Source organism: Hyla sarda, chromosome 4, assembly GCF_029499605.1.
Source record: "Hyla sarda isolate aHylSar1 chromosome 4, aHylSar1.hap1, whole genome shotgun sequence".
NCBI classification, from domain to species: domain Eukaryota; kingdom Metazoa; phylum Chordata; class Amphibia; order Anura; family Hylidae; genus Hyla; species Hyla sarda.
Genome location: NC_079192.1, coordinates 62,283,935 through 62,297,318, shown reverse-complemented (window position 1 = coordinate 62,297,318; position 13,384 = coordinate 62,283,935). Strand labels below are relative to the sequence as shown.

General features: G+C 42.8%; 1 protein-coding gene across 2 annotated transcripts in view; it reads left to right on the top strand.

Annotated features, from left to right (window-relative positions):
- The first annotated feature begins 9,968 nt into the window (after window positions 1-9,968).
- Window positions 9,969-13,384, top strand: part of LOC130368013 (scavenger receptor cysteine-rich type 1 protein M160-like) — a 47,188-nt gene continuing 43,772 nt past the window's right edge. Inside the window, exon 1 of one of the 2 annotated variants that reach the window (XM_056571170.1) lies at window positions 9,969-10,290. In XM_056571170.1, coding sequence (XP_056427145.1) covers window positions 10,122-10,290 — 169 coding nt within the window. In that variant the 5' untranslated portion in view covers window positions 9,969-10,121. Of the gene's footprint in view, window positions 10,320-13,384 lie in introns of both variants that reach the window. The other variant, XM_056571171.1, reaches the window with a different exon arrangement.

Here is a 13,384-nt window from a genome sequence, read left to right as displayed (position 1 = left end):
TATTTAAAAATCTTAATCCTTCCAGTATTTATCAGCTGCTGTATGCTCCACAGGACATTGCGTAGTCTTTCCAGTCTAACCACAGTGCTCTCTGCTGACACCTCTGTCCATGTCAGATACTGTCTGGATCAGGAATAAATCCCCATAGCAAACCTCTTCGGGCAGTTCCTGACACAGACAGATGTTGCAGCAGAGAGCACTGTGATCAAAGAAACTGTAAAGAACTACACACCTTCTTCTGGAGCATACAGCAGCTCATAAGTACTGGAAGAATTAAAGGGGTTATCCAGGAAAAAACTTTTATATATATATCAATTGGCTCCAGAAAGTTAAACAGATTTGTAAATTACTTCTATTAAAAAAAATCTTAATCCTTTCAGTACTTATGAGCTTCTGAAGTTAAGGTTGTTCTTTTCTGTCTCAGTGCTCTGTGATGACACCTGTCTCAGGAACCGCCCAGTTTAGAAGCAAATCCCCATAGTAAACCTCTTCTAAACTGGGCGGTTCCCGAGACAAGTGTCATCAGAGAGCACTTAGACAGAAAAGAACAACCTTAACTTCAGAAGCTCATAAGTACTGAAAGGATTAAGATGTTTTAATAGAAGTAATTTACAAATCTGTTTAACTTTCTGAAGCCAGTTGATATATAAAAAAAAAAGTTTTTCCCTGGATAACCCCTTTAAGATTTTGAAATAGTAATTTACAAATCTGAATGACCATCTGGCACCAGTTGATTTGAAATTTTTTTTTTTCTCCGAAGTACCCCTTTAAGGAATTTGACATGCCATATACTACAGTGTTACATATAGCTGGCCAATACAGAAATATGTCACAACCAATGTGTGTGAATATGGCCTTAGTACAGTGTCTACTAAGTAGCTCACTTGGCGTGAAACGTACGTAAAGGGTTACAGTGAAGGAAATGTGAGGCGCCATGTGTTTATAATAAGATAGCTGTATGGTTAGAATTTGCAGAAAATGTCAATGTAAGAACAAAAAAACATGAAGAGAATTTTATACATTCAGTACACGTTCTGGCGGTGAATTTTATATTTTAGGTAAATGTAATGAAAGACTTTGGATTAAAGATGGCATGACTGGCGCACTCCCCCTCTTCACTCCTTATTCTTTGCACACCTCCAGATGAAACTCATTACAATAAAGGTCAGCTATGAAGCACCAAATATCCGGGGGTGGAGTACTTTGTAGTTATTCTTCTGAGGTGTGTACTCACATTTGTTTTATCATTCTTTGGATGAGCCCCACAAATGCGCTGCCTAAGCCTTTTACGTGTCCCCTACTAGTTGGAAATCTGACATAACCTCCTCCCACTAAAGCAATTTTTGGCGACTGCATTTTTTTTACTTTTCCTTGTTGCCTTGTAAGAGCCATAACCTTTTTAATTTTAAAGGGGTACTCCCGTGGAAAACTTTTTTTTTTTTTTTTAATCCACTGGTGCCAGAAAGTTAAACAGAAAATCTTAAATCCTTCCAGTACTTTTAAGGGGCTATATACTACAGAGGAAATGCTATTCTTTTTTGGATTTCTCTGATGTCATGACCACAGTGCTCTCTGCTGACCTCTGCTGTCCATTTTAGGAACTGTCCAGAGCAGGAGAAAATCCCCCATAGCAAACATATGCTGCTCTTGACAGTTCCTAAAATGGACAGAGATGTCAGTAGAGAGCAATGTGGTCATGACATCAGAGAAATCCAAAAAGAAAATCATTTCCTCTGTATTATACAGCCCTTAAAAAGTACTGGAAGGATTAAGATTTTTTTTTTTTTTTATAGAAGTCATTTACAAATCTGTTTAACTTTCTGGCACCAGTTCATTTAAAAAAAAAAAAAAAAAAAAAAAGTTTTCCACGGGAGTACCCCTTTAAGTTGACAGAGTTGTATTAAAGGCTTATTTTCTCTGTTTGGGTAATTTTCCGAGCATACACAAGTTTTTGCTAGAAAAACAAAAAGAAAACACGCTTTTTATTCCTACTACAAACCCATACGCAAATATAGTTGTTTTTGTTTCAGTAACAGTATGAGGGCATTAGTTAGTCCCTATGTGGTGATAATGGCAGTGGTCAATTATATTGGCGCTATTTGGTATCGGTATGACTATTACCTAGAGGTATACAATATTTTCATGCATAAAAAATTGTCTTATACCTAAAATTAGGGAGGACTTCCTGATGTATTCGTCCGGCATATGTATTTTTCGTCCTATAGGACGCACCGGCGTATAAGACGCACCCAATTTTTAGGGGCAAAATCTAAAAAAATAAAGATTTTGAACCCAATAGTGGTCTTCAACCTGCGGACCTCCAGATGTTGCAATACTACAACTCCCAGCATGCCTGGACAGCCGTTGGCTGTCCGGGCATGCTGGGAGTTGTAGTTTTGCAACATCTGGAGGTCCGCAGATTAAAGACCACTGCATAGGAGGTAATACTCACGTGTCCCCGCCGCTCCGGACCAGTCACCGCTGCCCTGGATGTCGCTCCATCGCTGTCGCCGTGTTCCCGTCGCTATGGAACGTCTCTGCTGCCGGCCGGGTATCCTCGCTCCTGTCGCTGCCATCACGTCGTTACGCACGCCGACGCATGTACGCGACGACGTGAAAGGAAAGCGCCGGCCATACAGGGGATCCCTGAACGGAGAAGACACCGAGGAGGCAGGTAAGGTCCCTCCCGGTGTCCTGTAAGCACTAACCCGGCTATTCAGTCAGGCTGTTCGGGACCGCCGCGGTGAAATTGCGGCGGTCCCAAACAGCCCGACTGAACAGCCGGGTTAGTGTCACTTTCCCTTCAGACACGGCGGTCAGTTTTGATCGCCGCGTCTGAAGGGTTAATACAGGGCATCACCACGATCGGTGATGTCCTGTATTAGCCGCGGGTCCCGGCCGTTGATGGGGGTGTATTCGCCGTATAAGACGCACCGACTTTTTCCCCCCAGTTTTGGGGAAGAAAAAGTGCGTCTTATATGGCGAAAAATACGGTACCTATATACATACATAGGGTCCCCTGTTTAAAAAAAATAGATATACTGTGTGGTGTATGTTTTTTTTTTTTTTTTTTTTTTAACTAGTTCAAGTTTATTGAGTAGCTCAGAAGACTGCCCTATTCCACTCAGCAAACTCCAATGAATACCACCAAAACAGAGGCCAAAATGACACACTTTTGGCCTCCATCAGGTAATGGGGGTCTATTGATCAATTTAACGTACCGTATTTTTCGTCATATAAGACGCTCCGGCATATAAGATGCACCTAATTCTATAGGATAATAAAAATCTAGAAAATAAAGATTCTGAACCAAATACAATGTAAAGTATAGGACAGTGATCTTCAACCTGCGGACCTTCAGATGTTGCAAAACTACAACTCCCAGCATGCCCGGACAGCCAACGGCTGTCCGGGCATGCTGGGAGTTGTAGTTTTGCAACATCTGGAGGTCCGCAGGTTGAAGACCACTGGTATAGGAGGTAATACTCACGTGTCCCTGCCGCTCTGGACCCGTCATCGCTGCCCTGGATGTCGCCCTCCATTGCTGTCGCCGTATCCCCGTTGCTCCGGAACGGCTCTGCTGCCCGGTATCCTCGCTCTCCGTCGCCGCCATGACGTCGCTATGCACGCCGCTCCTATTGGATGACGGGATGGCGTACGCGAAGACGTGATGACGTCGAAGGAGAGCGTCAGCCATGCAGGGGATCCCGGCACGGAGCAGACACCGAGGAGGCAGGTAAGGTCCCTGCCGGTGTCCTGTAAGCTGTTCGGGAACGCCGCGGCGGTCCCGAACAGCCTGACTGAACAGCCAGGTTAGTGTTATTTTCGCTTCAGACACAGAAGTCAGCTTTGATCGCCGCGTCTGAAGGGTTAATACAGGGCATCACCGCGATCGGCGATGTCCTGTATTAGCTGCGGGTCCCGGCCGTTGATGGCCGCAGGGACCGCCGCGATAGGACAGGTATTTGCCGTATAAGACGCACCAACTTTTCCCCCCCCAGTTTTGGGGAAGAAAAAGTGCGTCTTATACGGCGAAAAATACGGTACATGCCAGGACGGCAGGACCTATCCTGTTGTTAACATTAAACAGACACAGCTTGACATGGAAAAAGTTATGAAATATAAAAATTATGCAAAAAAAAAAGAGATGCATAGTCCACATAGTGTGACACCTCTGAACCTCTGCTGCATCATGTATATATGCAGAGAATTAATTGCTTCTAGTTTACACTTCCTAATGAAGAACAAGTCCCAGCCGTTGCCTTGCTCCTGACCCTGGGGATGAAAGATGTCACCTGTGTATGTTGCTCCTTATCTTCTAAAATGAGATTCTTTGACTTAGTGTGCGTTCACATGGCCGTCTTTCCCCGTTTTTTATCCCCGTTTCGGTTCCGTTATTGCAGGCTTTAAACAGATTAAATACGTTTTTTTTTTTTTTAAATCCCATTCATGTCAATGGGATTTTTTTTTTTACAATCCATTTACATCTGTTCGTACCAGTCTGCACTCATTTCAGTTTTTTTGACGGCAGAAAAAAACGGCACATGCAGTATTTTTTCTTCTGTCAAAAGACAAAATTTTTTTCTTCTGTCAAAAGACGGAAGAAAAAACTGATACAGTAAATTTAACATTGAAGTCTAGGGAAAATGGAGGAGCCTTTAAAGGGGTTATCCAGGAAAAAACTTTTTTTTTTTTAAATATCAACTGGCTCCAGAAAGTTAAACAGATTTGTAAATGACTTCTATTAAAAAATCTTAATCCTTTCAATAATTATCAGCTGCTGAAGTTGAGTTGTTGTTTTCTGTCTGGCAACTGTGCTCTCTGTTGATATCTCTGCTTGTCTCGGGAACTGCACAGAGTAGAAGAGGTTTGCTATGGGGATTTGCTTCTAAACTGGGCGGTTCCCGAGACACGTGTCATCAGAGAGGACTTAGACAGAAAAGATCAACTCAACTTCAGAAGCTCATAAGTACTGAAAGGATGAAGATTTTTTAATAGAAGTAATTTACAAATTTGTTTAACTTTCTGGAGCCAGTTCATATATATATATATATATATATATATATATATATATATATATATATATATAAAAAGTTTTTTCCTGGATAACCCCTTTAATCAGTTTGCATCCGTTTTTTCAATGAGTTTTTTGATTCATTTTTACTTTTGTTTATTAACTGAACAATAAAGGATACAAACGGATAACATCCGTTTGCACCCATTATTGTCCATTTTTTTTTTTTTTTTGACGGGAGAAGAACGGGACAGGTCTAGACGGCCATGTGAACGCAGCCTAACCTGATTCTTCTTTTACTAATATTATTATTTACAGTGTGGCAGTATTATTTAGTCATTATGTGTTGGAAACGGTTCTGATAGTAAGTAATAAATAATTAATGTATATCCTGTAATAATGTGTACAATGGATGATATGAATAAGATACCTTGTAAGGCAAATTACTGCAATTGTGTGGCAAGTACAGGTGAAACACATGAGGGAGAATATTAACTAAAGATGTCCATGCACCTTACCTGCCGCTGCCAACTGTTTCAGGTGTATATGTCCAAAAAAGGAAAATCACAGCACCACTCCAGGGATCGATGTATGATGCACGATGCTTGATAAAGACATTGGGGGATATTTATCAAAGTTGTCTATGTCCCGCATCAATATAGACCAAACTACAGAGGGTTAGTCTGGTCTATTGTGCACCTAATTTATCAAATGGCGCACGGCTCTTGATAAATTTTGTGCTCAGACTGCATGATCTATGCTTTAGTCTATATTTAAACCTGCTCCAACATGGTCTGACATTTCGGCGTACTTTCAGCCTATGCGACTTGTCGCTGAAAAGTCGCTTTTGATAAATTCAGCACCAATGCATTTTTCAATGCATTTCAGTCTAAAATAGACTAGAATGCATCATGTTCTAAAAATCCTCTAGAGCAAAAGTCGCAGAAAAGTCGCACAGATTTAGACTGCGACTTTCTGTGCGACAAATTTAGACAAGAAAAAACAGTCTAAATCCTTTGATAAATCTCCCCCATCGTATGCCGAATTGTCGCACTGTTCACTGCTTGGTGCAATAAAATTCCAGCCCTGAGTTGAAAGACTGGATCCCTGGAGTGGTGCTGCGATTTAGCTTTTTTGGACATATGCTGTTGTTCCAGCCTGGCAAGCTGGCTTATCACTTGCACACCACATGACGTGGTTAGAAATTGCTGGCCTTCCCTTTGGATTGCTGTTTTGTTTCAGGTGTATGCAGGGGCGGACTGACAACACTCGGGGCCCCCGGACCAAAAAAAGGCAAAGGCCCCTGCTAGGCTCTGCAGCTCCTCAATCTTCTGCCACGCCCTATTCCACCCAAATACCACACACAATAAACCAATAATACTGGTATACAAGGAGGAAATATATACCACCACACAATAACTGGATAATACCACCATACTGTACTGAATGGAACCACTATACACAGACTAGTATACTATAAAGGATCTGTATAAGTGATTATATACAGGACCATATGGCGGTAGATACCAGCTGTACAGAGATCTGTATACAATATAAGTGATTATACACAGGACCATATCTCGCAAGATATCAGCTGTACACAGGATCTGTATACAATATAAGTGATTATACACAGGACCATATCTCGCAAGATACCAGCTGTACACAGGATCTGTATACAATATAAGTGATTATATACAGGACCATATGGCGGTAGATATCAGCTGTACACAGGATCTGTATACCATATAAGTGATTACAGTTACATTTTGGGACTCACACTTACGTCTTTTCTGATCAGCAGCGTCCTCTTTCCTTTTCTTCTCCCTCTGGATAAGACCGCCATGTGGATCTCTTAACATCTGCAGGAAAAACATATCAGACTCTGCATTTTTCCAGTGCCCGCCCCTCCTCTAAACAATTTTTCCATCTATAGGCCCACAAACTGTAATAATACCCTCCTAGGTGTCCTGCACACTAAAAGGGCAGGTAGGTAGGTAGCCATGTAAATAGGTAACTAGGTAGGTAGCTCAGGAAGCCAGATATGTAGGTAGGTGACAAGCCAGGTAGGTAGGGGGATAGCTAGGAAGTTAGGCAGCCATGTATGAAGGCCAGGTATGTACATAGTTAGGTAGTTGGGTATGTAGGTAGTTAGATAGCCTGGTATGTATGTGACGTCATCGGCGCCTGTACTGCGTGTTGCGTGGGGGCGGAGGTCACATCTCCTCTGTGTAAGTTGCACATGCGGCTCAGACAGAGGGGACACCTTCTCCTGTATGTGCGTGTATCGCACATACTGGAGAAGGCAGCTCTGTCTGCTGGGGATCTGGGATGAGTATCGATGTCCGATCGGACCAGCCAATCTGTAGTATTCAGCAGCTAATAAGTACTGGAAGGATTAAGATATTTTTTTTTATAGAAGTAATTTACAAATCTGTTTAACTTTCTGGCACCAGTTGATTTAAAAAAAATAAAAAAAAGTTTCCCACCAGAGTACCCCTTTAAGTCATTATGGCTCTAGACTTTACCGGCCAAAGTAATATGTATACGCAGTATTATCAGCATAAAGGTCAGTGACTCACTATACAGGGCAACAGACTGGTTGAGCGAGTTTAGAAGACGATCCTCCCATAGACTCGGGAGTAGACACTGGTGTAGTTAAGCACACATCACTGATTCTACATTATAGTGACATATACTTGTTATGCTATACAACCGCCACCCACATCCAGTACAACCTGATGATTTCCTTACACGTGGGGTAGGGGAAGGATTTAATTTCTATCTTTTGTTAGAATTTTTTCAGTATCTATCTCACCGGCTGTCATGTGGGCTGAGAAAGTTTTCTGGTGGTTACTTTAGCCCCATACATTAACATTAGAAATGTTTAAATAAAATACCCCAAGACATTCCCGAAAATGATAAACGTAGAACATAAACTAGTGTTATTAAAAGGATTTTCAATAGTTGTACATAAGGGAATTAAGGAAGGTCTTGGGGTGTTGCCTATATATTACTGGATGGGCATATATCTGAAAATTTTTATAGCCAGCCCATGCCCCCCATAGCTTCATAAAAATCATGGATGTATCTATTTCTTATTATGGATGCTAGCCAAAAGTCTCCTATTTTTTATGGACAGTCTATGAATTTACAGAGTGGAGGGATGTAAGGTATATTGGAGCAAAGCTGAGGGTCACAAGATATTCCAGCTGTATGTCGTCTGTACACGATGACATCATGTCTATCATGGCGGGTAGATTCTGTATTTGACGGTTGATAGTATTAGCTGATGGGTGGGGTGCTGCGTGTCAGACCCCCACTGATCATACATTGGCCTATCCTGAGTATAAGACATCAATGAAAAAACCCTTTAAGCTAGTCATTAACATAAAAGGTTATCCAAATTTCAGTGGGATTGGCCTAACATCTAAGGCTGCATTCACATGTTGTGTTCAGTCTTCGGCAGCTGGATCGGGTGGGAGGATGTCAAAACCGGCTGCTGCCGTACCCCATTCATTGCAATGAGCCATCCGGAGTAAGCTAGCCACTTTGGCCGGATCATTTTCTGACCGTATCAGTTTTTCTTTGGCCCAGATTGAAAACCGCATCATACTGCGGTTTTCAGTCCAGGCGAAAAACCAGATACAGTGGAAAAATGGTCCGGCCAGTTGGCTGATGCCCATCGGCTCACTGGAAACAATAGGGTATGGCAGCAGGCAGTCTTTAAATTCTCCTGCCAGACTTGGCTACCAGAGAGAGTGCAAACGTGATGTAAATACACCCTATTGTGTATGGTGGTTTACTGATGGCAGATGTCGAGGAAGGGTTAGGCATGTATGATTTGGCACTTCTGGCAAATTTATTAAAACATAATAAGTGCCACAATTTACAATGTCCGCTGAGGCGCATATTTTCATTGAAAACAATGGAGGGAATTTATCAACTGGCATGCACATGCAAAATTGGGTGCACAGTGTGTTTTTATTTTTCACATTAACTTGCGCCAAAATGATCTAATTTATGCGCTATATTTTGCGCCGGCTTTGTAATTTCTCATGTTGTGTGCTTCTAGAGGGCGTGGTTAGCAGACTCACTGGTTGCTGCTGAAGTTATCACTTGCGCAAAAAAGTTATGTATTCCAGTGACCAGTTGGCGTAGGAATGTGTGTGAGCTTTTCACTTTTTATTGCACTATCCGTATTTCCTTTCAATTGTGAAAATTTATAAAGTAAGGTGTGCAACATGGCAAACTGGGAAAACCACACACTTGTGCAGCAGGTTTCTGCATTGTGCAAAAATAAATAAATAAATAAATAAATAAATAAATAAAATCGGCGCTAATGATTAATTACCCCTGATGAAAGTGCAAAGTCAGTTTATTTTTGCTGTGTATTTTGATGCTTAATTCATGCCAAAATACGCAGCAAAAGTGGGATAATAACTGAACCAAAAATTATTGTATATAGCAGTGTATTCCAAACGATGTGCCTCCAGCTGTTGCAAATCTACAACTACCAGCATGACCGGACAGCCAACGGCTGTCCGGGCATGCTGGGAGTTGTAGTTTTGCAACAGCTGGAGGCATATTGGTCAGGAAACCCTGGTTTTAGCAGTGATCCCCAACTTGTAGCTCTCCAGCTTTTGCTTAACAACAACTCCCATCATACAGCTGGACAGACACAGGTTGGGAATCCCTGGTCTAAAAAAAAAAAAAAAAAAAAAACATTGTTGCCTTTAGTAACCACAGTTCTGCTTTTATTTTATTTTTTTATAACAATAAATTGAACCTGATTGGTTGCTATGGAAAAAAGTCTAATTAGATACACAGAGCAGAGAAGTTGTCCATAGCAACCAATCAGAGCTCGGCTTCTAGAGCAGGTAGAGAAAAGAAAAGCTGAGCTCTGATTGGCTGCTGTGGACAAGACTATTGCTTAACAGCAGTTACATTTAGCAACCTACCAATCAGATAACGGCTTACATGTCTTGTGAAAAACGAAAGCTACGACCTGATTGGTCGCTGTGGGTTTTGTTCAGGAAAGTCAACAGTTGGACCAGGAAGTAAGTTATTGCCAGCTGCTGTAGTACTACAAGTCCCAGAAAGTCACATGACTTGTTTGTACAGGCAGCAGGTAGAAGCGGCCACTCCTGCATTCCCGGGCCCCTCCTCTCCAGCGTCTGTTCCTCTCTCTTCCTCCCCAGCTCGGCAGCTACAAGTCCTGCCCTCCTCCCAGCTCTGCTGTCCCCGGGCATGGAGCTGGCACTGCCCCCTTCCTGGTATGTGTGCCTGTGGCTGTCCAGTCTGGGTGAGTTTATTCTTGTTTGTAATGTGCCCTCTCCATGTTCTCCTTCTTAACAGCAGTAATTCCTGATCAGGAAGCCTCCAGCTGTTGCAAAACTACAACTCCCAGCATGCCCGGACAGCCTTTGGCTGTCCGGGCATGCTGGGAGTTGTAGTTTTGCAACAGCTGGAGACACCCTGATTGGGAAGCAGTGCTCTACAGCACCTACCCCCACCCTGGGGCTCTTCAGCTGTTTCAAAACTACAACTCCCACCATGCCATAGTTTCATAACAGGGGGAGAGCTCCATGGTGGGGGTCAGTGTAAGCCTCATCTGTTTTATCTCCTTATCAGGCAGCCATGACCCCTCCCCCTCCTCAGAGTGTAAGCTCTTGGGAACAGCAGCTCCTCCAGTCACTTCCTGGACTGTATATATACTAGTGCAGGAGTTCAGACCAATTGTATTTACAGGAACCTAAAGGGGGTTTCTTATCCTTATTCTGTCCTGATCTCAGGGGGTCTGACAGCAGCCCCCACCCGAGCGATCACGAGAACAGGGACCCGAGTCTCCCTATAGGATGGAGCAGTGGCACCCATGATTTGTTACCAGATAGTTAATATCTATCATATGGATAGTAGACAACTTTGCAAGATGGTAAAACCCCTGTCATTTGCAAAATATGTCATAAAGACATATCAAAAGTTTTGATCGACCGGGGTCTAAGCGTTCACTAAAACGAGCCCTGTGTGACTTGGATGGATGGACTTACAATGTAAGTCTATGGGTGACGTGACATGGACGGACTTACAATGTAAGTCTATGGGTGACGTGACTTGGACAGACTTACAATGTAAGTCTATGGGTGACGTGACATGGACGGACTTACAATGTAAGTCTATGGGTGACGTGACTTGGACAGACTTACAATGTAAGTCTATGGGTGACGTGACATGGACGGACTTACAATGTAAGTCTATGGGTGACGTGACTTGGACGGTCATACAATGTAAGTCTATGGGTGACATGACTTGGACGGTCATACAATGTAAGTCTATGGGTGACATGACTTGGACGGTCATACAATGTAAGTCTATGGGTGACATGACTTGGATGGACTTACAATGTAAAGTCTATGGGTGACATGACTTGGACGGACTTACAATGTAAGTCTATGGGTGACGTGACATGGACGGACTTACAATGTAAGTCTATGGGTGACGTGACTTGGACGGACTTACAATGTAAGTCTATGGGTGACATGACTTGGACGGACTTACAATGTAAGTCAATGGGTGACGTGACTTGGACGGACTTACAATGTAAGTCTATGGGTGACATGACTTGGACGGACTTACAATGTAAGTCTATGGGTGACGTGACTTGGACGGACTTACAATGTAAGTCTATGGGTGACGTGACATGGACGGACTTACAATGTAAAGTCTATGGGTGACGTGACATGGACGGACTTACAATGTAAGTCTATGGGTGACATGACTTGGACGGACTTACAATGTAAGTCTATGGGTGACATGACTTGGACGGACTTACAATGTAAGTCTATGGGTGACGTGACTTGGACAGACTTACAATGTAAAGTCTATGGGGCCGTCCAGGTGAGAGGAGCATGCAGTAGCACTCACTTCTCTCCCTGCTCATTCTCATCGTCCATCGGGGTCACCCAAGGACACCCTCTTACCTTCCTCTAGCGATTCCGGGTTTGGTGATGTAATGTTACACACTTTAATCTATGGCTGATTGGCTGAACAAACCTGGACGTACCGGACATCAGAGCTCTGGTATACCTGCAGTGGCGTGGTAACGGAAAAGTCATATATTTTTTTAAAAATAAACCCTACTCTGACCAGATTTTAAACAGAATTTTTTAGTTCCTGAATTGAAAAAATAAACCTTTACTTACCTTCTGCGCTCTCCCGGTGCCTCCTTTAGTCTGCTCCCTGCCTCAGACAGTAATTGGCAATGTGACAAAATTGGGTCCGGGACTCGATACGTCACATTGCCGCTCAGCCAATCACTGGCTGAGGCAGGACACCTCTGCGGCCAGCGATTCTGAGGCTGGGGTCTATGCGTTCACTAGAACAAGCCCTGAGTGATGTAACTTGGACGGACTTACAATGTAAGTCTATGGGGCTGTCTAGGTGAGAGGAGCATGCAGTAGCACTCACTTCTCTCCCTGCTTGTTCTCATCATCCATCGGGGTCACCCAAGGACACCCTCTGACCTTCCTCTGGGAGTTCGTGATATCATAGCCCCGCCCCTCATGATGTAACATTCTGCCCCCTCAATGCAAGTCTATGGGAGGGGGCATGGCATCACGAGGGGGCGGGGCTATGACATCACGAGGTCTCTGCCCTGGCTCCAGCATTCGGAACAATTTGTTCCAAATGCTGAGCAACGGAGTACCCCTTTAAAGTAATTCAAATAAATGTTTTTTAGTTAAAAAATGTAACCCCTTAGTGATTTTTGTTTATGTCACTTATGTTTTTTTCCTCCTTGCCTTCCTCCTTAAAGGGGTACTCCGGTGAAAAATCAACTGGTGCCAGAAAGTTAAACAAATTTGTAATTTTTTTTCTATCAAAAAATCTTAAAAATCCTTCCTATACTTATTAGCTGCTGAATACTACAGTGGAAATTCTTTTCCGTTTGAAACACAGCTGTCTGCTGACATCATGAGCACAGTTCTCTCTGCTGACATTATGAGCACAGTGCTCTCTGCTGACATCTCTGTCCATTTTAGGAACTGCCAGCGTAAAAGGAAATCCCCATAGCAAACATATGCTGTTCTGGACAGTTCATAAAATGGACAGAGATGTCAGCAGAGAGCACTGTGTTTCAAAAAGAAAAGAATTTCCGCTGTAGTCTTCAGCAGCTAATAAGTACAGGAAGGATTAATATTTACAAATCTGTTTAACTTTCTGGCACCAGTTGATTTTAAAAAAAAAGTTTTTCATCGGAATAACCCTTTAAAAAATATTTATCAGCAGATGGGAGGGCTTATTGTTCTTATTTTTTATGGGACAAGTTGTGCTATTAAATTGCACCCTTTACTTTATCTTACAATGTACTAA